This window comes from Monodon monoceros, unplaced genomic scaffold, assembly GCF_005190385.1.
Source record: "Monodon monoceros isolate NGI ecotype Baffin Bay Population unplaced genomic scaffold, NGI_Narwhal_1 Super_Scaffold_18, whole genome shotgun sequence".
In the NCBI taxonomy this organism is placed as follows: domain Eukaryota; kingdom Metazoa; phylum Chordata; class Mammalia; order Artiodactyla; family Monodontidae; genus Monodon; species Monodon monoceros.
In genome coordinates this window covers 152192470-152215517 of record NW_021703774.1, presented here as the reverse complement: position 1 = coordinate 152215517, position 23048 = coordinate 152192470, and the positions used below count along the sequence as shown (strand labels likewise).

Genomic DNA, 23048 nt, shown 5'->3' with positions numbered 1-23048 from the left:
GCTGGAAGGGGTCGTCTGAAGGGGCTGGGGAAGGTTCAGGGTCAAGACCACCCAGTTTGGAGCCGGGAGAGACCCAGCAGATTAGAGACTTGGGTAAAGCGGTGGTGCAGGCCTGTAATTACCCCAGAGGAGCAGGGAAGACACCAACCGTAGGATGATGGAGGAAGGGCGGCAGCAAGGCTCCCGGGCCGGGCCTCACGCCACCCCAGCCATCACCAGGGGAGAGAAAGTATAGCCCTTTTAGGGGTCTCCTTGCGACCCTCCTTCAGGTCTCCCGACGTCCCCCGGGAGGATTTTGTTTGAGGTGGGTTTGGGAGAGAATGAGGACTTGAAGCTGCCGCCAAGGCCCCAGAGCCGGAGCTTCCAGGCTCCAGGGTGGGATTGGGGGCTTCCATCCCGGCTCCCCCCTGCTCCCCCCAGTCCTAGCGGCGGGTGAGTCACCAGAGCGCTCCCTACATAGTCGCCTCGCGCAGCGGCGCGTACCAACGCGCCGCCGCAGGGGGAGACAGCTCGACGGGCGTCCTCCGGGAGCCGTGGCGTCCTCTCCGTGGCGGCCGCGTCCCCAGGCTCGAGGCCCCGCGCCCCCAGGGCGGGGGCGGGGCGGGTGGGGCGGGCTTGCGGCCGCTAGGTCCCGGGCACTGCGGGGGTGGCCCTCCCCGTGTCCAACTTGGTACGCGCCAGCGGCGAGGCCAGGCCCAGCCCGGGCGGTACAATAGGGTTGGGCCGCGGCGGGGACTGGGCCGGCGCTGGGCGAGGAGCAGGATCGCGGCCGGAGCCGACAGACACTGGGCGGCCGGCGACTCCGAACCCGCAGGCCACCAGCCGAGCCAGCCTCGACCTACCCCGGAGCTCCCCCCCGCCCTTCGAATCGTTGCCCGCCGGGCCGGGCCGGGCGTGATGCACCGCGGGACCCCTATCCTGGCCGCTGGCCGCCGCCGCCGTCGCCGCTGCTGAAATCCCGAAGACTCCCCAGTGACGCCGCAGCCATGGAGAGCGGCTCACGTTCGGAGCCCGGTGCCGGCGCAGCCCCAGGTATGCCAGAGGCGAGATGAGAGAGGGGGATCGTGGGGCCTCGGACAGGCCGAGGATGAGGCCGGCCCGGTCGGCGGGGACCCCTCTCCTGCCGAGCCCTCTGACCACTTGGAAGTTCAAAAATAAAGGTTGCAGCGGCGTCGGCGGCTCTGGGCCACCGACGCATCTTCTGACAGCTGCCCCCTCCCCCATCCCGGGCGCTGGGACGTCCTGGGCGCCAGGATCCGCGAGGAACCCAATGTGGAGTTGTTGGTGACCCTTCCGCCCCAGCCCAGTGCCACCTCGGCTTCCCTGCCCTTACCCTTCTTCCCGATCCACCCCAGGCCCTGAAGATCCTCTTCTCCTGAGCTGGGGCGTCTGTCCCTCCCCATCCCCGGTGGGCACGTGTGACCCCAGCCTGAACGTGTGTGTCGGGGGTCCACATTCTCAGGCCTGAAGCCTTGCATACCGAAGCCCTAGGCCCTGGCGCCCCCCCCACTCCCAGGCCCTGGCCCAGACCTCGCCCCCACCCCATCGCTCCAGCTGCCGCGCAAAGGGCCTGTTGCTGCTGCGGGCTGGCCGGGAGGGGAGTAGAGGGGAGGGGAGGTCTCTAGCGGCGGCTGCCAAGTAACCCGCCGGATAAAGGCGAGGGGGAGGGGGAGGCGGCATTGTTTGGGGCGAGGGCGGGAGCTGGGGAGTGGGCCGATTCCCCTGCAGCCTGGCCTACTCTGGAGCCCACCCAGGCCGATTTGGGGAGGAAAGGGATAGAAGTAAATCTGTCTACCCTGGTGCCCTCCTTCCCAGCCTCTCCGGTCCTGAGTCTTTCCCTGGAGAATGAGGTGAAGGCTTGAGGCCGGCACTCCAGGGACCTGCCACATCATTCCTCAGCCTGAGGCTTCTGATACCTACCCCCCTTACACACACACACACACACACACACACACACACACTCTCTCTCTCTCTCTCTCTCTCTCCCTCCCTCTTTCTCTTTCTCTTTCTCTTTCTCTTTCTCTTTCTCTCCAGGCCCCAGACCATCAACCCTCCCCTCCCCTCACCCCACCAACCACCAGTGCCCAAGACTTCTGCAAATCCCTTTCGGATCTGGGAGCAGCTCATGAGGGGGTGGGGACAGGTTTCTGGTTGGGCCTGGGGTTGGAGGGAGGGATTTCTCCTTCTCTTTCTTCCTGGAAAGGGAGGGAAGAGCTTGATTTCTGAGGACCTAAGTCCTGTTCCCACTGACTCAGGGGGGGAGGTGGCCCCAACCCCACACCTCCATAGAGTCCTAGAACCTAATCCCTGTCACCTCCCTGCCCCCTGGGGCATGGGCCCAGGATGAAACAGTGTCTGTGGGTGCGGAGAGCGCAGGACAAGGTGGAGCCGCTTGGCTGTGGGTGGGATCCTCCCCATGCCAGTATGGGTGCTTGGAGGGGATCCTGTGGGTGTGGGAGCTGGAGGACGCAAAGGGGAGGCTGTCAGACTGGTGTGGTTCGGGAGGTTTGTAGGCTGTGCTGGAACAATGGCACTTCGGTCCGTCTTGGCTCTGCTGAGCTTGAGAGGGGACCCAGGGAGGCCTAGGCTGGGTCAGTTCCATCTGCTTACTGGCCCTCTGCAGCTGAGGGTCTCTGGCACTGGTGTGTACATCGGGGCCTGAATGGCGGTGATTACTGGGCCAGAGATGAGGGCTGGAGTGAGTAGCTGGTTTATAAGCAGGGCACTGGAGTGGGATGTCTGGACTGAACGTGAGGGCATGGGCGGGAGGCTTGGCTGTATTGGGGGGCGCCTGAATGGGTCCTGCATACAGGGTCCTGGATTGGGAAGACTTCTACACATAGGGACCTAGATGGAGTTACATGAGAACCTGGGTCAGGATGGTGGCTGGTTCCTACACAGAGAAACTGAAGGTGACAGGGGCCCTTGTGAGTCAAGAGCTTCCAGGGAGTAAAGGAATTGTCCACTACACGTGCCCTTGTGAGAGTTTGAGGCATGGGTCTGAGACACCGAGTGCGTACGATGTGATTCCTACCCTCTTTGAGTTCCCTTTGCACACTGAGCATTAACAGGAGGCAGCATGCAGCAGGGGTCAAGTTTGGACTGGAGCAAGTGACTTAACCTCCTCTGGCCAGTTTATGCCCCTGGAAAATGGAGGTAGTATTATCAACCTTGTGAGGTTAATGTGAGGGTCAGAAGTGATGTACCTAAAGGAACCTGGCACACAGACACCTGCAATACAGTGTTATTGCCATTACTGTCATTATGCTTATCGGAACTGGTGCCAGCAGGGAGGTACGAAATATGGAGGAAGTGAGGGCAGGAATTGGGAGTCAGTTTGCTTAAGAGTGTAGACTCTGGAATCAAACAGTTTAAGTCTCCCCTTCATAACTTACTACTGTGTGACCTTAGGTAATTTGCTTAAGTCTTAAATTTTCCCATTGATAAAATGACAATAATGCTGGACATTATCTCATAGAGACATTGGGATCATTAAGTTAGAGAAACGCATAAAACACTTAGGAGAGGCCCTGATACATAGTCAATGCTCAATAAACGCTATTTATTTTTGTTGTTATTATTTTTAATTCCTTCAGAGGCCTGAGGTGGAGGTGTCATTAATTAGAACTTCAGGAGGTAAATGTAGGCCAGAGAGCAAGGGGGAGGTGCGTTCTAGACAGACATGAGCCAGGCTGTATCTGGGGAACAGAGGGCCCCGTACTTGAAGTGGGGCAGTTGGGAGTAGGAGAGAGACCCAGGGGATGGGTGCAGCCATCCAGCGCAGCCATACTGTTGCCCGCCATGTGCCAGCTTGGTGCTGGCTGTACAGATGGCAGAGAAGTGAATCAGAGTCACTACCCTCAGGGAGCTCCTGGCCCAGTGGGGGAAACCCATGTGTTCACTGCTGGGAAGTCCAGGTATAACTGATACAGTGGTTGGTGGAATCTGTTTGTGGAAGACTTCACAGAGGAGGCATTTGAGGTGGACCTGAATGGATGAGAAGATGGACTGCCTCTCTACATACAGCAGCCAGCCTGGCTGGCAGCTCCCACTGACAGTTTCTGTCCCTCCCTGGGTTGGTGGGCCCAATAATGAGGCCTCTAATGAGCCCCTAATGTGCAGTCATGCATATGCAAATAAGGAGGAAGGGGCACCAGGCCAGTTCACTCCCCTAGCTCCTCCTCCTCAGGGATGGGCATCAGCTGGTGGTGGGGAAGGGCTGAGGGAGCAGGGAAGGAGCTGAAAGCAGGGCCCAGGCTGGGGTGGTGGCACTTGAGGGTGGTCAGGGCAGGTCTCAGGTCTGATCAATGTTGGGATTTTGGCCTCAAGCAGCTGGGGACCATGTCCTTGGGTCCCCACTGGGCCTTGGGGCCGGTAAGGCAGCCAACGAGCCAGCCCAGATAATGCAGCTTTGTTGGAGGTGGCAGCTCTGCCTGGCACCCCAGGGCACAGCCTTCAGCATCTCCATCATCACCTCTCAGCTGCAGCTCTGCCCCGAGGGGAGCAGAGAGCATGATAGGGAGTAGACAACCTGGTATCTAGTGCTCCTCCCCAGTTATACGAAGAGATATGGGCCAAGAATAGACCCTCCTGGTGATCCTACTTATCTCCCACAGGTCTTTATTAAGGACCTTCTCTGTGCCACACATAGCACTTAGTACGTCCCGTGCATTGTCTCATTTGATTCTCAGAACTATCCCGGTAGGGACTAGTATTAGCCTCATTTTATTATTTATTTATTTATTCAAATTTTCTTTTTCGTTTTTGGCTGTGCCGCGCAGCATGTGGGATCTTAGTTCCCTGACCGGGAATCGAACCCACACCCCCTGTAGCGGAAGCACGGATTCTTACCCACTGGACCACCAGGGAAGTCCCATATCCTCATTTTATAGATGAGGCTCAGAGAGGGAAGTAATTTGCTTAAAGTCACACAGCTAGGTACTGGCAGAAGCAAGGTTTGAACCCAGGTCCATCCGACTCTAAAGCCTGTGCACCAAACCTCTATGCTGAATTAGCATGGCCAAGCCAGCTGGTGATAGAGTCTGGCCCGCTGTCCTTGCATGACTGGTCTTCTATGGGCATCTTGGTTTTAGGGACCCTGTGAGCTTTTCTCTGGCAGGCAGAGGTAGAATCTGCAGAGTCCTGGGTCCTCTGTGCCTCCTGCTGGGTTGGAATCTGAGCAAGTGGGACCAGAAGGAGGCCCTGGACTCAGGCAGTGGTGACAGTTCAGCCAGTAGGCCATCCTCAGGCCTTGGCCTGAGTCTGGGCTTCTGTACTCAGCTTCTAGGCCCCAGCGTGGGCAGCCCTGCTGGGGCTGAGGGAGGGCCCAAGCTGTGGGATGGGGTCATTTCCTGCCGCCTAAAATAACAGGAAGTGGGTGCTCCTGATTGGAGGCTGGGAACAATGGCCGCCAACCCGGCCAGAGAGCTCTTCAGATCTGCAGTCTCAGGTGGGATCCCGGCTTTATCACCCACAGAGGCCCACGGCCTGGCCCCAGTGCCCTGCTGCGAAGGGCCTGTGGCCCAGGTTCGGAGGACCACCGGAGCAGGCTGTCCCTCTCCTAGTTCACTCCCTTTCAGAGCTGGCTCAGCTCTGTCCCGGCTGGGAGTAATGCTGCCCACTAAGGCTCCCCTCTGTCCCAGCCCCATGATCATGCATCTCCCAGGGTTTGTCCTTCCTGCCCACCCCATCCTCCTAGCCCAGATCTCTCCAGGAGAGGAAACCCAGGAGGCTGCCCCCTTTGGGTAGCAGAGTGAAGGTACAGACTGTCACCCTGATTTGGGACCCAAACCCAGCTTTGCTACTCACCAGCAAGTCTCTTAATCTCTCTGGATCTATTTCATTTGTCAAATGGGGTAATAATGTCGACCTCATAGGATTGTGGTGAAGATGAAAAGGACTGAAGCTTTAAGGTGTTTAGCTGTGCCTGACACAGCGTTAGCTGTTGCTGCAGTTACCTGGACTTTCCCTGGGCCCAGGTAAAGGAGTGCCCAGAGGGGCAGGGCCGAAGTGACCTGGATGAGGCTGTGTAAATATACTGGGACATCACGTCCCCGAGTGCTGTATGAATCTCTGAGGTTTCTGTCTATGCCTCGGAGGGGGTGCCTGACTGCGTGTGTGTGTGTGCGTGCATGTGTGTGTGTGTGCGCGCGCAGATTTCTGAATCCCAGTAGGTCTGTTTTCTGTATGTAACAGGAGAGAGAAAAGAAACACGTCTTGTCTCTCGCCATTATGCAGACTCTGTCCACGTTGTCTGGGTCTCTCTCTTTGCAGTGTGTACCCTCTGTCTGCGTGTGTGTCTTTGCCCCTCTGTCGGCCTCCCTGTCTTCGTTTGTCTGGTCCGATGCTGCCACCTAAGGAGCTGCTACGAGAGCCAGGAAGGCTCTGGGTAGGGGTCAGCTAGATGCTGACCTCTGCTGTCTGTGCAGCCCCTCCCCTGGGCACTCCCTTGCTCAGCCTCCTGGAGGAGGGCCACTCGCCCTCACACCTGCTCAGGTGCCCCACTTCTTGGCTCCTGGTGGCCAGCCTGGGCAGGAGCCTGCCTTCCCTGCATTCCTGCCCTCTGAGCTCAGTGCCTGCCTGCCCCACCTGCACCCTTCATCTTCATGGGGGAAACCTCCCCAGGGGAACCACTGAATCACTTCCTTCTTCAGGGAACAGGCAGGAGCCTTAGGGAGGGGTGATGTGACACCCACCAGAAACAGTGTGACATAAGGGTTTTGTCATCAGACAGCCTTGGGCCCTGTCCTACCTCCGACACTGACGTGAGCAGTTCACTTAACCTGTCTAAGTGTTCGCACCTGGGGAACGGGGGCCCCTATAGCGCTTTCCCTTTGGGGCTGTAATAAGAACTAGATGAGATAAGGGAAGGTGCCTGGTGTACTGCAGGGCTTCAGCTGTGTTTCCCTTCCTGGGCTGAGGAGCTGGCAGGGCACATACAAGGCTCTGATACGGTAAAGACATTTAGGGTTAGAGAGGCTAGACTTTGGAGCAGCTTGGGGTTTTACTATGTTATCCACAGTGTATCCATCCATCCATCCATCCATCCGTTCATTAAACAGTCACAGAATTCCTACTCTGTGCTGGGTAGGTCCTGTATAAAGCTCTGGGCTGCAAAAAGGATTCTCGCCACCAACTCTCGCAGGGGCAGCAGGCAGACAAAAAGGGCAGACTGAGTTATCGGTATTGTGAGAGGAGTTTTGGCCCAGGAGCAGTTGTTGGGGAGGGATGAGAGGAAAGGCCTGCCAGCGCCCAGAGGGTGGAGATGGGGAGTAAGCACCCTGAGACATGTGACAGGCCCTCCGAGAGACTCGGCCCTGATCTTTCTGCAGTCCTTCTTGGGTTTTCTGAGAAGACTAGACTTACTGACCCTGCAACCAGCTCCTGCACCTTTGCCCTGCTAATGCTCTTTGTGCCAAGAAATGAATACAAACTGTCACTTATCCAGTTCTTAACAAATACTTCTGGTAGATATCAGCACAGCAAAATAAAACCTCACAATTTGACACACATAAAAATACAATAAAATGAGGTGGCTGAAGGATCACATTTGATGATTGAAAATGGAAATAATCAGATATTGGTTTAACCACACCACACCATATAGATAATTAACCAAGGAATTAATTTGGCTTAACATAATTTGTTCCGAATAACACTGTCCCAATGATATTTCATCAGGGTTGGCATAATTCTGAGAAAAATATTTGGATTCGGGGTCAATAGTCCTCCAGGTCAGAAGAAGAATTCCAAGCGTGCTATTTGCCTCTTGGGAAGTTTTTCCTGTTGAACTGCTGGAGTCAACACTCATTATTACTTTTATTAACTTCTCTCTGACTACCTTAGTCCAAGAAGCTGCCCAAACTCAATTGAGGGGGGAGTTGTTTTGCTTCCCTTCAAGTGCTTATCCCTTTGCAAGAAATTGCAATATGGGTTTGCTCATTATTAGAGTAAAAATCTCCTTCTCTGTGCACCTGCTTTAGGCAAGGGTGGCTTCCTGGTACAGTGCTTTATTCTCATTCGGCAGCATTTCGTGACGGTCTCCACATACTGGGCACCACGGTAGCTGCTGTTGAAGCAGTGGCGAGCAGAGCAGATGCGGCCCAGCCCTTAGGGGGAGGCTGACAATCACAAAAGAACCAAACAAGGAAGTATAAAACCGTAACAGTCACAGTGCTCCAAACGAGAGGCACATGAAGCCATGACTATATATAATGAAGGAATTTACCCTGTTCGGAGAGGCCAGGGAAGGCTTCCCTGAGGAAATGATGCCTAACCGAAGATCTGAAGGGTGAATGGGAGTTAGAAAAGACGGAGGGAAAAGAGCATGTGCAAAGGCCCCATGGCAGAGGGAGTGTGCAAGGCTATCAGAATTAAAAGGTCAGTGTGGCTGGAGTGTAGAGAGCAAGTGGGGAGCAGGGGAGCAGAGGTGGGGACTCAAGAGGTGTAGGGAGGGAGACAGGGGCTTCAGACTGCCAGACTTGCAGCCTGGGTTCAAGAATTTTGTCTTTCTCTTCAGAACAAGGAGAAGTCACTGTGAAGCTTCCAGTGGGGAAGAGTACCATGGCCAGATTTGCATTTGGAAACAATTACTTCGGCTGCTCAGTGAAGAGCAGAGTGGGAAAGGGTGCGTGTAGGACAGTGGGGGGAGTTTGCAGTCATCCAGGGAAGAGAGGTGCTGATGGTATCTGCCAGGGTGGAGTTCATTGATACATTCATTCAACGAATAGCTGTGGAGCACCTGTGTGCCAGGCTCTGTTGGCCTTAGAAATAGAAGAGCTAAACAAAGTAGACAAAAATGTGTGCCCTCGTGGAGATTACCTTCTGGGGGTGGGAGCCAGTGTTAAAGTGCTACTGATGCTTACTGGGAAAAATAGAGTTGGAAGGAAAAAGAATACAGTTGGAAAGGGGAGGGAGACTTCAACTACAGTTTGTAGTTTTAAGGAGGGGATCAGGGAAGGCTCGAATGAGAAGTCACATACGGGTAAAGATCTGAAGGAGGTGACGGAGTGAGACATGCAGGATCTGGGGGCAGAGAATTGTGGTAGAGGGAACAGCGAGGGCAAAGCCCTGAGGCAGAAGCATGCCTGTCACAAATAAGGAACAGTGGCCAGAAGAGACGGAGCAGGGGGAGAAGGGGAGGAGGAGAGGAGGCCAAGAGGTAATGGGCTGGAGAGTGAGGATCCCCAAGGGCCTTGGAGGCCATTGTGATGCCTTTGTTTTTTCCTCCCTTGAGGTGGGGCTTCTTTGGAGGATTTTGTCAGTTCCCCAAGCAGGGATTGAACGTGGGCCACGGTAGTGAAAGCCCGCAGTCCTAACCACTAGGCCACCAGGGAACTCCTGATCTGACTTATTCTTGAAAAGAATCATTCTGCTGCTGTGGTGAGAGAAGGCCAAAGGGGAACAAAGAATGGCAGCAGGGAGGCTTTTATGAGAGATGACAGTGGCTGGACCACGATGATAGAAGTGGAGATAGAAGTGACTGGATTCAGAGTATACTTGGCATGTGGAGCCAAAAGGATTTACTGAGACATTAGATGTGATTTGTGAGACAAGAAAAGATTCTAAAATGACTCCAAGATTTTTGGCCTGAGAAACTGGAAGGACCGGGTTGCCATTGACCGAGATGGGGAAAACTGGAGGAGGAGCAGGGTTTGGGGGAGAAAGATTGGGAGCTCAGTTTTGGATGTTAAATTTGGGGTGTCACAGACATAGAGAATGGACTTGAGGACACGGGGAGGGGGAAGGGTAAGCTGGGATGAAGTAAGAGAGTGGCATGGACATATATACGCTACCAAATGTAAAACAGGTAGCTAGTGGGATGCAGCCACATAGCACAGGGAGATCAGCTCGGTGCTTTGTGTCCACCTAGAGGGGTGGGATAGGGAGGGTGGGAGGGAGATGCAAGAGGGAGGAGACATGGGGATATACGTATATGTATAGCTGATTTACTTTGTTATACAGCAGAAACTAACACACCATTGTAAAGCAATTACACTCCAATAAAGATGTTAAAAAAAAATGGGGGGCATCAGTAAGACATCCAGGGGTGTCAAGTAGGGAGTTGCATGAGCTAAACTGGCACTCAAGGGAGACGTCTGGGCTGGAGGTAAAAATTTGGTTGTCATCAGCAGAGCAATGGTATTTAAAGCCGTGAGTCTGGATGAGATCACCAAGAGAGTACGTGTAGACCAAAAAGAGATGAGGTCTTCACCGGAGCCCTGGGGCACTCCGGTACTAAGAGGTTAGGAAGTTAAGGAGGGACCAGCAAAGAAGCCTGAGAAGTCACAGCCAGCAAGTTGAAGGAAATCGGGAGAGCTTGTCGTCTTCAGAGCCAGTTGAAGAAAGTGTTCAAAAAGCACCAAGGGGTCAACCACGTCAAATGCGGCAGATAGGTCAGCAGGACGAGGGCCAGGAAGTGGCTGCTGACTTAGTAATGCGGAGGTCACTGGTGACCTTGAGAAGAGCAGTGTCATGGAGCAGTGGGCGTGAAGGCCTGACCCACGTGGGCGCTTGTGGCAGAGATGGGAGGAAGCGGACCAATTCTTCCAGCAAGGCTGCTTCCTGAGCCCCTGTCAGGTGCCAGAGGTGGTGTACCTACTCACCATAGGTCCCAACACCATAGGCCCCAGCCTGAGGAAACTGGGGCTCAGACAGGTTCAGGGCCTGTCCAAGGTCCCACAGCAGAGCTGGAATTCCCTACTCAGGCCTGTCTGACCCTGAATCCTAAGACCTTTCCACCTCGCTGCATCTGATGCCCAGGTGCAGGCCCTTCCAGGCCTCATCCCTCTACTTCTTCCGAGACTCCCTTCACAGGGCTAGTCAGAAGCTAGTTGGAAATTCACTGTCTTGCTTGGTGGGTGTGATTTGCCTAGGTGTAGACAAACAGCCGCCTACCAGTTTTCATTGCAACACATGTAGCAGGCACAGGTGCTAGGAGGATGGCAATAAGCAGGCCTCAACCTCAGCCTTCAAGCTTTGTATTGATACTTACATACCTAGGCCGTCTGGCCCCAGACAGTCCTGGGTTCAATCCTACCTCTGCCATATACTAGTTCTATGACCCTGGACAAATCACTTAGTGGGGTAAGTTTTGATAGTCTCATCTGTCAAATGGGGATAAGATTCTCAGAGCTCATATGAAGATGCAGGATGGGGATACAAAGGGCCCAGCTCAGCTCTCGGTATGTAGTAAGCACTCACTAAATGGTTGCCACTAGTTTTTTTGCCCACTGGAATTGGAAAGGAGTTTGCGGGTGGCTGGGAAGTCGACTAGCAGTGACCAGGCAGCCTTTTGGAGCTGGTCTGGTGAGAGCTGTCATGAGCCTAGGGGCTGGCAGAGTTGGAGGGACCGTTGGGGGAAAAGGGCCTTAGCTGGGGCTGTTGCCTGGAGACCAGGAAGCTGGAAGGGAAGGAATGAGGGGCAAATAGTGTGAGCCTCAGATAATTTCATTGTGTAACATGTGTTACCCCATACTGCCTGACACAGGCAGGAGGGTGTGGGGCTAAGAGCGTGGGCCGTGGTGACAAACACTGGGTTCAAGTCCAGGCTCCTTCACTTCCCAGCTGAGTGACCTCAAACTACTTTACTTAACCTCTTTTTGCTTTACTTTCCTCCTCTGTGTGAAAGAGATCTTTATAGTGCCTTCCTCAGAAGTATTGTCATAAGGATTAAAACTAATATGTGTAAAATGCTCTCAACATAGGAAGCTCTCGAGAAATATACACATGTTAGTGGTTATTGTTGTCACTAACACTCATCACAGTCCTACTGTCTGCATTTTACAGAGGAGGAGCTATGGCACAGAGAGGGCCTGTAACTAGCCCAAGGTCACACAGTTAGCGGGGAAGCCACATATTCAAATAGCCTGTCTTCCTCAGAGCCCACTGGACACCCGTCTCCCTGAAAAGGGTCCCCAGAGTTCCAAAGCTGACTCCTTGGGAGTGTCCTCTCCCTGCATACACATTGTCACCCACAGGGGTGGGGAGTTTGTCACCTCCTGAGAGGGCCACCATTCCTAGAGCAGAGGACCCTGCATGGTGGAGGCACCTGGCGAGAGCGGAAAATGCTTCCTTAGATTGACCTTTCCATGGACCCTGGCCCTGATCCCTACGCCCAGGCAGTGGCTGTGTCCCCACCAATCCCCTTAGTGCCCAGAGGGCAGCAGTAGATGGTACCAGGGCTCAACATGCAGAGGCTTCCTTTGGCAGCTTCATAAGACCCATAGGAAAAGAGAGGGAAGTATTGTTTGCTGGCACATGAGTTGTTCCAGGCACTTCACTGACATCCCTATCAGCTTGGGCTTATAGTCCCCATTTTACAGATATGAAAACTGAGGCTTAGAGCGGTTGAGTGGCTTCCCCAAGGTTATCAGGCCCTCTCTTCCTGTCTTGGGGTGGTGAAGTCGGAATCAGGCCCTCATCAGGCTGACTCCCAAGCCAGTCTTTCTGTTGTGCTATAGTGTACTTGTGCTCACATGTGTGCATGAACACGTATACACCAAATCATGTGTTTTCCTTCCTTGGCACTTTGGTGTCTTTTACAGGGACCCTGAAATATCAGTGTCTTAAAAGAAGAAATCTGAGGGTGGTTGGGAAAGAAAAAAAGACGACAAAGGGGATGTCGCTGGTTGCCTACCCTCCCTTTTGGGGATTCCACACGGGCATCCCACTGTGCCCAGCACTGGCAGCCCCTGAGCACCAGGCCTTGGGATGGGCACTGTGACCCCAAGGTAAAGCAGAAAGGCGAGGGAGGCAGACATGGAAACCAATCATTACCATTTGGTGCACTAATAACTACTACAAATTTCTCAGCTTTTCCGATACACCCTGCTCCCTTCTGCCCCTTTGCAAATGATCTTCTCTTAACCAGAACCCTCTCTTCCTTGGTTTGCCAACTCCAGCTCATCCTGGACCTCAGCTTGGCTATAATTTCTGCAGGAAGCCCCTCCAATATAGGTTAACAACCATCTCTGCTTTGCTACCCCAGACATAGTACTTATTCTATACTGTAATCGCCTAGCTATCTATCTGTCTGCCCTGCTAGAGTGTGGGCCCCACAGAGGCAGGGACTGTGGCCATTTTCTTACCGTTATATCATTAGTATCTGGAAGAAGGCCTGGCACATGGAAGGAACTCGATAAACATGTATGAATGAATGAATATCAGCTGGACAAGGGAGAGAGCTACATGTTGAACTGATGGTACAGATGTTCTATCTGACTTTCTCTCCTCTCTTGTGTTGTTCTTCCAGATGTGGCAGCCAGGACCCCTCCAGAGCCAAGACCTTCTCCAGAAGGTGACCCCTCCCCGCCACCGCCACCACCACCGATGTCAGCCCTGGTGCCCGACACTCCCCCAGACACCCCTCCCGCCATGAAGAACACCACTGGCCCTAAGCAGCTCCCACTGGAACCAGAAAGCCCCCCAGAGCTGGTAGGGCCTAGGCCAGCCCCGAAGCAGGAAGAGTCCCCTTTCTCAGAAGTGAAGATCAGGGGACCCACCCCACCAGCCACAGGCCCACGGGATGCCAGGGCTCCTCGAAGAAGCAGCCAGCCATCCCCAACAGCAGGGTCAGCTGCCGACAGCCCTCCCACGAAGCAAGGTATGTGTGATGTCCCTAGTCCTGGGCCCAGTCCCAGCCCTGGATGATGCCATCCAGGGGAGTCTCTACCTGGAGGAGATAAGAAAAGGCATGGGATGAGGCCTTTGGGGAGGGCCCTGAGGCTGACTCCCCTCTTGGGGGAGGCTCTTGACCTAAGCCTCTTCTTGTTCCCTCTATTAAGATGCAAAGAAGGCAGGAGAGAGACACAAGCTGGCGAAGGAGCGGCGGGAAGAGCGGGCCAAGTACCTGGGTGAGTGTGTGGGAAGCAGTGGCATCTTCATTGTCACCACCATCGACATTCTATTGGTAACACTAACACTTCCGGAGCATTTATTATGTGCACTGTGCTAAGAGCGGTACGCTTATCCCACTTAACCCTCTACCCATTCTGAGGATGGGGAAACAGAGGCTCAGAAAGATGAAATCCTTTGCCTGAGCCACACAGCTAGTGGCGTAGCTGAGATTCAGACCCAGAAGCCTCATCTCACCCCAAATCTCATGCTCCTAATCACAATACGTGAGTATCGATACAGCAGACCCCAAAGTCAGACAGGGATCTGGCACTAAAGAGCTTGTTTCTCCCTCGGTGCCCAGAGACCATGAGGCCAATGGGGGAGAAACAGGCCTCCCGTTGGGGAAGCCCTCATTCTGAGGTCTCAACCCATCTTCAGGATGCCCTTCAATTTGAGGGGGGAGTCTGAGAGCAGAGGCACCTCCCCACCAAGCAGGCAGGGGGAAGACCCACCCAGGGTCGGAGGAACAGGCAAGGCCACTTGGAGGAGACACTTGCGGGCCGGGCGCTGCAGGACTGCTCACGCCCCCTGGGGCTCCTTTCTCCACAGCGGCCAAGAAGGCGGTGTGGCTGGAGAAGGAGGAGAAGGCCAAGGTGCTGCGGGAGAAGCAGCTCCAGGAGCGCCGGCGGCGGCTGGAGGAGCAGCGGCTCAAAGCCGAGCAACGCCGAGCAGCCCTGGAGGAGCGGCAGCGGCAGAAACTGGAGAAAAACAAGGTGTGTTTATGCTGAATTCTGACCAGGTGCACGTGGATCTGTTGCATGTGTGTGCACATATCTGCACACTGGCTTAGTGTGTATGCACATCTGTGTTCATGTGTCTGCAGTTGTGTGCCATGGGTACTACATCTGGGCATCTGTGCAGATGTGTTTGGTTCTGTACACGCCAGGGTGAGCACTTGTAACCCTGTGCTATCAGTACACGTATGTGTGTGTGTATAGGTGTGCAGAGATGTGTCTGAGTGCGCTGAGTGAGCTCCTAGTTAGGAGAACCCTGGCTTGAGCACCATGAAGATATGAAGGAAAAGGCAGCCTGGCCCTGCCCCGGGTCCTCAGGCTAAAAGCAAACACAGCTCCAGGGTCAGGACCCTCGTGCCAGTGGCCCACCTGGGAGTCCCAGGCACGGAGAGTCCTGCTCCATCCTCAGAGAAACAGCTCATACACTCAGATAATGAGTCAAGAACAGTGAAAAGCTCCCCAAGAACAAGTTGAAAGGGATCTGTTGCAAACTGTCTTCAATCATAGGGGGAGGCATTGTCCCAGGAGAGAGAGGGCCTTTCTCCCAGGTAGGAGGAATGATTCTGAGCCAAGACCCTTCCCCTCTGCCCCCTCCTCACCAGGAGCGATATGAAGCAGCCATCCAGCGGTCAGTGAAGAAGACGTGGGCCGAAATCCGGCAGCAGCGCTGGTCCTGGGCAGGGGCCCTGCACCACAGCTCCCCAGGACGGAAGCCCAGTGAGTGCGCACGAGGGGCCACAGGGTGGGCGGGGGAGGTTGGGGCCTGAGAGGTGGGGGAAGGGAGCAGCTTCAGTGCAAGGAGCTGGCAGCTCCCTGCAGCAGGTATGCCTTGTTTCGTGTGACTTGTGCCTTCTGGAATGATCTGTAAACCCAAGTCTGTAAACCCAAGTCCTTTACAAGGACTTCCACTAGCAATTCAGAGGTCGAGTCTCTTCATTCGGTTCGCTCCTCAAACCTCTGTCATTTTAGATTAGGCTTCTTTGCTCCTGTCAATTGCTATTAGTTGCTGATACATAGAAGAGCACTTTAATACCCTGCAGACACTGGACGTTTAAAGAAAACCGTCACCCCCTTATGTATCTGTCTTGGAAAGTAGATTTTTGTCTCTGAGTTTTCTTCACGTAGGGCCATCGCGGATTTTGGTCTTTTTGCTGGCATGTATGTACCGCTGTGTTTGGATGTCTTTATGTAATGGCAAGACTCAGTATTTCTCATTGTGCATCTTTTGGTGTATGTGCTCATGGATCTGTGCGTTGTGTGTCTTAATATGTGTTTGCCTTGGTGTGTTTGTGGCCTTGTGTACCTCAGTGTGGGTTCCCAAGTCAGATGGAATTGGGTCAGGATCCCAGCTCTGGCACGTGTGGTGTGACCTCTGACTTCTTGCTGTCTCACTTTCTTCATCTGTAAAATGGGGATAACAGTACTACTTGCCTCCGAGGTTGTAGGTAGATGTTGGGGAGGATCAAGTGTGGTAACATGTGTGTGGTGCCCAGCACAGTGCCTGGTACACAGTAAGCATCCAACAAATGCTAGCTGTTACAAATATGATTAAGTTGCTTCTATGTATTTGTGCCTGTGTGCATCTGGGTCTGACCCTCTTTCCGTTGGTGTTTTTGTTTCTGTATCTGTGCATGTCTGCACACACGCATGCATGTGGAAGTACCTATCACTCTATATGCCCGGGCCTGCACGTCTTTGTCTTTGTGTGTCCCTGTGAATATGTGGATTTGTGTGAGTGACTTTGACCATGGGTTCTTCTGTTTAGGAACGTCTCTGCATTTGTCCCAGTACCGTGGGTGTTGTAGCCATAGAGCCTTGGCTGGGCAGTGCCAGCAAGTGCCGACGCTGGGTGGTTATGGGGGAGGGGTTGCAGCACCCAGCCGTAGGGAGTGACTTCCTGGCCAGGAAGGCTGTAGTTTCTCTAGTTTTACTCCATCTCCTTCCTCTGTTCCTTTTCCGTCGGCTCCCCCAATCCAGGTTGTCTCTGGTCACCTAACCACCCCCTCGCCCCCCCCCACCCCATCCTCTCAGAGCCAAGTCTGCCTCCTCCTCCCCTTCCTAGCCTGCCCACTCCTCCCTGTCCCCTCCTGCCCGCGGAGCATCCTGCATGGAAGGCCTCAGTGCCCCCCCCTGGCTCCCGTCCGGCCCGGCCCTAATGCCGTGTGTTTTCCCCTCCAGGTGGGAGCAGGTGCTCCGTGTCGGCAGTAAACCTGCCCAAACACGTGGACTCTATAATCAACAAGCGGCTCTCAAAGTCCTCTGCCACGCTCTGGAACTCCCCCAGTAGAAGTAAGAGAAGGCCCAGCCCTCCTCCCTCCAGAGCTCCTGTAGTCCCCACCGAGCCTCCTCCAGAGCTCAGCAAGAACCCCAGGTCCCAGGAGCCCTCACATACCCCAGGTCTCCATCCCCGCTCGACCACACTCGGGGCTCTGCACCCCTCGGGGGAGCCGGCATTTGGGTCTGGGCCCTGAGAACAGAGGTGTGCCCCACATGGGAGGAGAACAGAGACAAAGGGCAGTGACCCAGCAGGCAGAGAGCCTGGCTGGGGCCTCAAGAGCAGGTGGGTTGGGGGTGGGACTGGCGGTGGAGGGTGGGAATGGGCAGGCAGCCTCGTCTCCAACCACAGCCAGCTGCCCCCGAGTACCCGACGAGCCTGGGTGCCGTGTGTGGAGGAGCCCTCTTATTCTGACTCCACCCTGGAGGGCCCATGCAACCTTGCCTTCTCTGCTTTCAGAGCCCCAGCCGTGGCCTTGGCTGGCTCCAGAGCCTTGGCCAAGGAGGGTAGCACAGCCCCTGTGTTCCCACCATGCCCTGGTGCTCACATGTGAAGGGGCCATGGTAGGAGTTATTTATAAGTTTCTCCAGCTTTTATTTGGTTGCTCTGTTGCCTAGCAACAAAATCAGCTGCTGTTACCAACCCCACCTGTGACTGAAGCTTAAAAATAACCCAGCAGCTGAGGGGACAGGGCAGCGTGGCCCAGGGCAGCGTGGCCCCCTTAGCAGCCTCTCCCTGGCCTGGCACGCACGAAAGCTGGGCCTCTCCTCAGTCAGAGGAGCACAAGGAACCCCACTGTCCCAGATCCATGGGGGCATGCCTCCCCAGGCCAGCCCTCTGAGAGCAGGAAGTGGGACATGGAAGTGGGCAGCTGGGTCTGCCACCAACCTTGGGTGGTTCCTCTCTATACTCACAGTGCAGAACCCTTTCACCTGGGGAGAGCGGTAGGAGGGGACCCTCTAGCCCTGCAGGACATTGCCATGGGAAGTGTCTTGTTGCTTGGGTCTGCAGTGGAGGTCAGACCCCAGGACGGACCTGTGTAACCCCCCATGACTGCGGGGAGAGGCCTCCTGGGGGAGGAGAGTCCTTGAGCTCGGCATGGGGGTGGTACCTGGCGGTCTCCGGATGCCTCTGCCTGCTCTGGCCCTGCGGTAACCCGCTTCTCCTGGCATCTCCCCCTAGATCGCAGCCTGCAGCTGAGCCCATGGGAGAGCAGCATTGTGGACCGTCTGATGACGCCCACCCTCTCCTTCCTGGCACGGAGTCGCAGTGCAGTCACCCTGCCCCGAAACGGCCGGGACCAGGGTAGGGGCCACGGTCCTGGGAGAGCCCCCTCGAGAGGCGGGACAGGGGCCAGCCTCGTGAGTAGGCCACGCCCCGACCGCACTCATCCCTCCGCAGCCGTGCCCGTGTGCCCTCGCTCGGCCTCCGCCAGCCCCCTGACGCCGTGCAGCGCCCCCCCGAAGCGGGCACCGCTGCGCCCCCGCCGGTGAGCGCCGCAAGGCCAGCTCCGGGGGCAGCCCTGCCCCGGCACGCCTCCGACCCGAGGCTTCGCTGGTGAGTGGCGGGGACAGGGATCCCATCCAGGGCAGCGCGGGCGCCTCTGACCTCTGCTCCCCCTCTCTACGCTCTCCTTAACCCTCCTCCCCAGGTGCAGAAAAAGGAGAAGAAGGACAAGGAGCGGGAAAACGAGAAGGAGAAGAGTGCCCTGGCCCGGGAGCGCAGCCTCAAGAAGCGCCAGTCGCTGCCGGCCTCTACGCGCGCGCGCCTCTCCACTGGCAACGCGGAGTTCAGGTGGGCCGGGCAGTGGGGCGCACCGCCTGCCTATGCCAGCCAGCCAGGCAGCCATTCGTTCGTAAATATGTGTTAGGCACCCACCTCTGGAAGGAAAGCTCCTTGAGGGAGGATTTTTTTGGGGGGTGGGGGGAGTGTTTTGATCACCGAAGTACCCTAGCACCTAGAACAGTGCCTGGCATCTGGTAAGCACTCAACAAATACCTGCTGGATGCATGAATGGTCCTTGCCAGGTACTGTTCTGGGTGCTGAGGGCGTTTCCATGACCCAAACCAGACCTAGTTCTTTTTTTTTTAATGTTTATTTATATGGTTGCCCTGGGTCTTAGTTGCAGCACGTGGGCTTCTTAGTTGCAGCGGGCAGGCTCCTTAGTTGCGAAAGGTGAACTCTTAGTTGCGGCATGCATGTGGGACCTAGTTCCCTGATCAGGGATTGAACCCCGGCCCCCTGCATTGGGAGCGCAGAGTCTTAACCACTGCGCCACGAGGGAAGTCCCTAGGCCTAGTTCTTGCTCTTATTAGTCTTACTGGCTATTGGGGAAACAGACAATAATCAAAGAATCACAAATGAATATGTAATTACAAACTGGGATGTATGCTCTAAAAGGAAATTTTATGTTTCTGTGAGAGCACATAAGGTGGGGTGCTGACCCAAGCCTGGGGCGGACACTTCCCTGAGGAAGTGACATGCTGAAAGTGTGTACGTGTGTGTGGACACTCTGTGCCCTCAAGGTCTAACTCTTCTTTTTTTCTCCCAGTCCCAAATCCAAGGCCCGGCCATCCTCTCCCTCCACATCCTGGCACAGGCCTGCCTCTCCCTGCCTCAGCCCAGGTCCAGGTCATGCTCTGCCCCCAAAACCACCGTCCCCCCGAGGTACCACTGCATCACCCAAGGGGCGGGTTCGGAGGAAGGATGAGGCAAAGGAGACCCTCAGTGTGGCGGGGCCTGAGGACAAGAACCAGAGCAAGGGCAAGGCCCTTGACGAGAAGGAGCCTGCAGCCCCAGCCTCACCCGCACCCTCGCCTGTGCCCTCACCCACCCCAGCCCAGCCCCAGGAGGAGCAGCCCACAGAGATCCCTGCAGGTGGGCAAGGAGAGAAGAGGCCAAAAGGTGGGCAGGGCAGAGAAGCCAGCTTTGCCTGTGAGGGGCAGGCGGTCAGAGGTGTGGGCTGCCAGGGATGCCTGGGGACTGGGTATTGGCGAAAGGAGGCTCCTGCCAGAGAGGAGGACCTCAGTGTTCTGAGTTGGTGGCAGGAGTTGGGCGGGTGGGCCGCCTGGATCGCCCTGAGGTCCAGGAGGCACGGGGGCATGCAGGGGTGATGGAGGTGTCTGTGCTGGTGTGTGCTGATTCCTGGTCCTGGATCCCGCTCCAGATACAGCAGTCTTGACCTCACCCCCAGCCCCTGCTCCCCTGGTGACCCCTAGCAAACCGATGGCTGGCACGACGGACCGAGAAGAGGCCACTAGGCTCCTGGCTGAGAAGCGGCGCCAGGCCCGGGAGCAGCGGGAGCGCGAGGAACAGGAGCGGAGGCTGCAGGCAGAAAGGGACAAGTGAGCACGCCCTCGGGGACTGAGGAGGCCTTTACAGGGGCTGGGGAAGAAGCTGGGGATAAGCCTGCGTCTCCTCTGTCCCCCAGGCGAATGCGAGAGGAGCAGCTGGCTCGGGAGGCCGAGGCCCGGGCAGAGCGGGAGGCGGAGGCCAGGAGGCGGGAGGAGCAGGAGGCCCGGGAGAAGGCTCAGGCGGAGCAGGAGGAACTGGAGCGGCTGCAGAAGCAGGTGCCCCCGCGGGGCGGGGCGCGGGCGCCTCCTCGTGGCGGGTCTGGGACCGACCGGGAGGGACAGCTGGAGGCCGGCTGCCTAAAGCTCACGGGGTTCTCTGGCAGAAAGAGGAGGCCGAAGCTCGATCCCGAGAAGAAGCGGAGCGGCAGCGTCTGGAGCGGGAAAAGCACTTCCAGCGCGAGGAGCAGGAGCGGCAGGAGCGCAAAAAGGTGTGCAGAGCGGCGGGCCGGGAGTTCTGTGGGCGGGGTTTGGTCCTAGTGGGCGGGGCCAGCTCCTGGGCTCAGTCCCCACTCCGTTGGAGGGGCTGGTGGGGCTGGGAAGTGGGCCCTGCCTTGGACTTGTAGAGGGTAGGACAAGAAGGAGTTGGGGTGAGGTCGGCTTCCTGGCCTGGAAAGAATTGATACGAGCTGGAAGGGCCTTGAAACTCCAGGACCAGGACTAGCTGGTGGGAGGTTGAGGGTTAGGGCGCGTCTTGGGCCTAACTGGTGTGGGGCTTCCCAACAGCGCCTGGAGGAAATCATGAAGAGGACTCGGAAGTCAGAAGCTGCTGAAACCAAGGTCAGGATGCCCCCAAGAGCGGTGTTGGGAGTGGAGGTCCGGTGAGGAAGGGAGGTTGGGGAAAGGCATCCAGGGTGGAGGAGGGAAGCCGTCTGGGAGGCTGCTCAGGGTCTGGGCTGGGGAGAGAAGAATTCAGCAGCTCAGTGGGATGGGGCCAGATATCCCCTTGAGCCTGACTGCTCTTCCTCTTCAAAGCAGAAGCAGGACAGAAAGGAGGCAAAGGCCAACAATTCCAGCCCAGGTAAAGGCCTCTTCCCCTCGTTTCCATCCCGATCCTCAGACCTCATCCTTTCACCAGCCCCTAACTGGTGGCCATTCCTTCCCAGGGATAGACCCTGTGAAAGCCATGGAGGCTCAGTCTTCCGGGCTGCAGAAGGAGGCTGTGCAGAAAGAGGAGCTGGCCCCCCAGGAGCCTCAGTGGAGGTACCAGCTCCCAACCCCAGGGGCCGTGAGCAGGGAGGCAAGGTCAAGCTGGCGCTGTGGGGTACCTGGGCTGTCCTACAATGGGAGGTGCCTAAGCGTTGGCCTCTGCATCCACAGCCTGCCAAACAAGGAGTCGCCAGGGTCCCTGGTGAATGGCCTGCAGCCTCTCCCAGCGCACCAGGAGAATGGCTTCTCCCCTAAGGGACCCTCTGGGGACAAGAGTCTGGGCCGAACTCCAGAGGCACTCCTGCCCTTCGCAGAGGCAGAAGCCTTCCTCAAGAAAGCTGTGGTGCAGGCCCCGCAGGTCACAGGTAGGTTTCCCTGTCTCCCGGACCCATATCTATACCTCCCAGCAGCCTTCCCTGGCCTCCTCAGCCGTGCCCTCTCTTCTCCTAGCTCTGCCAGAGGCCCTCTCAAGCTCTACCCTGAAGACCCCCAGCCATCTGAGCTTGGAGCCTGGTTTCCCCTGACTGTTTCCCTTCCTGCTTTTTTCCCAGAAGTCCTTTAAGGGGTTGCCTTGGATCCAGGCACAACTATGAGGGCTCCCTTGCATCATCTACCAGGATGTCTGCAAGAGAAAGAGACAGAACAAAGCTGGAAGTGGCCTGGGCCCCTGAGCGTTGGGTCCTCTCTGTTATTTTTAACCTGCACCTTATAGACTGATGTCTCTTTGGCTGGAGCCCCTCAGTGCATTCGTGTGCTCACACGCGCGGACACCCCCCCCCCCCCCCCCACACACACATACACTCACAGCCTCTCTGGCCTCCTCCCATGGGGAAGCGCTACCTGTAGTATTTGCCTTGGTTTGGTGGGGTACAGTGGATGTGAATACTGTAAATAGCTTGTGCTCAGACTCCTCTGCGTGGAGGGGCGGGTGCAAGAGGCAGACCCTCCCAAGACTCCCTGGGGAGATCTTCCTCCCTCTATTTAACTGTGACTGAGGGGGAACCCGGGTCTGGGGATGGGGGGCACCTTGGGCCACAGGATACTGGTTGCTTTAGGAGTACCCATGCCCCCTGCCCTCGCCTGGAATCAGTGTTATTGCATCTGATCAAATTTCTCCAGAAATAAAATGAGAATAATTCTGCCAGTGCTGTCTCTTCTTGGGGCTGGCAGTGGGGCTGGGAGCATGTGGCCTCCTGAGTTCTAAGAAGAACTTGAGGAGCCAGGGGCCTGCAGATATCCATCCCTACCTGGTATCAGTCCTAGACATCCTGCCTGTGGCCTTCCTTTTTGTCATTTATTCATTTAACAAAAATGGTTACATCTACCCTGTACCAGGCAGTGGGCTTCTGTGCCAGGGATGCAGTAGTAGGAAAAGACTTGGCCTCTGCTCTCATGGAGTTGACAGTCTAGCAGGTGAGCGTCAGAGGCATAGTCGTCCACTCAACATCCATTCCCATCGCCCCTTCCTCATTCCAGACAGAATCCTGATTTTGTTCAGGTGGCTGTCTTCCTCCTGGATCCCACCCTGTGCTTCAGCAGAGAAGCATATATATATGAGATATATCACTTTGCTGTACACCAGAAGCTAACACAACATTGTAAATCAACTATATTTCAATTAAAAAATTAAAAAAAAAAGAAAGG

The 23048-nt window shown here is 55.9% G+C and overlaps 1 protein-coding gene across 1 annotated transcript; it reads left to right on the top strand.

Annotated features, from left to right (window-relative positions):
* The first annotated feature begins 732 nt into the window (after window positions 1–732).
* Window positions 733–22548, top strand: MAP7D1 (MAP7 domain containing 1). The gene is given in 18 exon segments (XM_029230544.1): window positions 733–1032; window positions 13253–13603; window positions 13785–13853; window positions 14446–14609; window positions 15233–15347; window positions 16809–16919; window positions 18088–18362; window positions 18364–18462; window positions 18557–18699; window positions 19457–19782; window positions 20072–20249; window positions 20336–20474; window positions 20582–20686; window positions 20982–21035; window positions 21231–21276; window positions 21362–21458; window positions 21576–21769; window positions 21956–22548. Coding segments are annotated over 18 exon segments (2523 nt in total). The 5' UTR covers window positions 733–986; the 3' UTR covers window positions 21967–22548.
* Window positions 22549–23048: the final 500 nt, after the last annotated feature.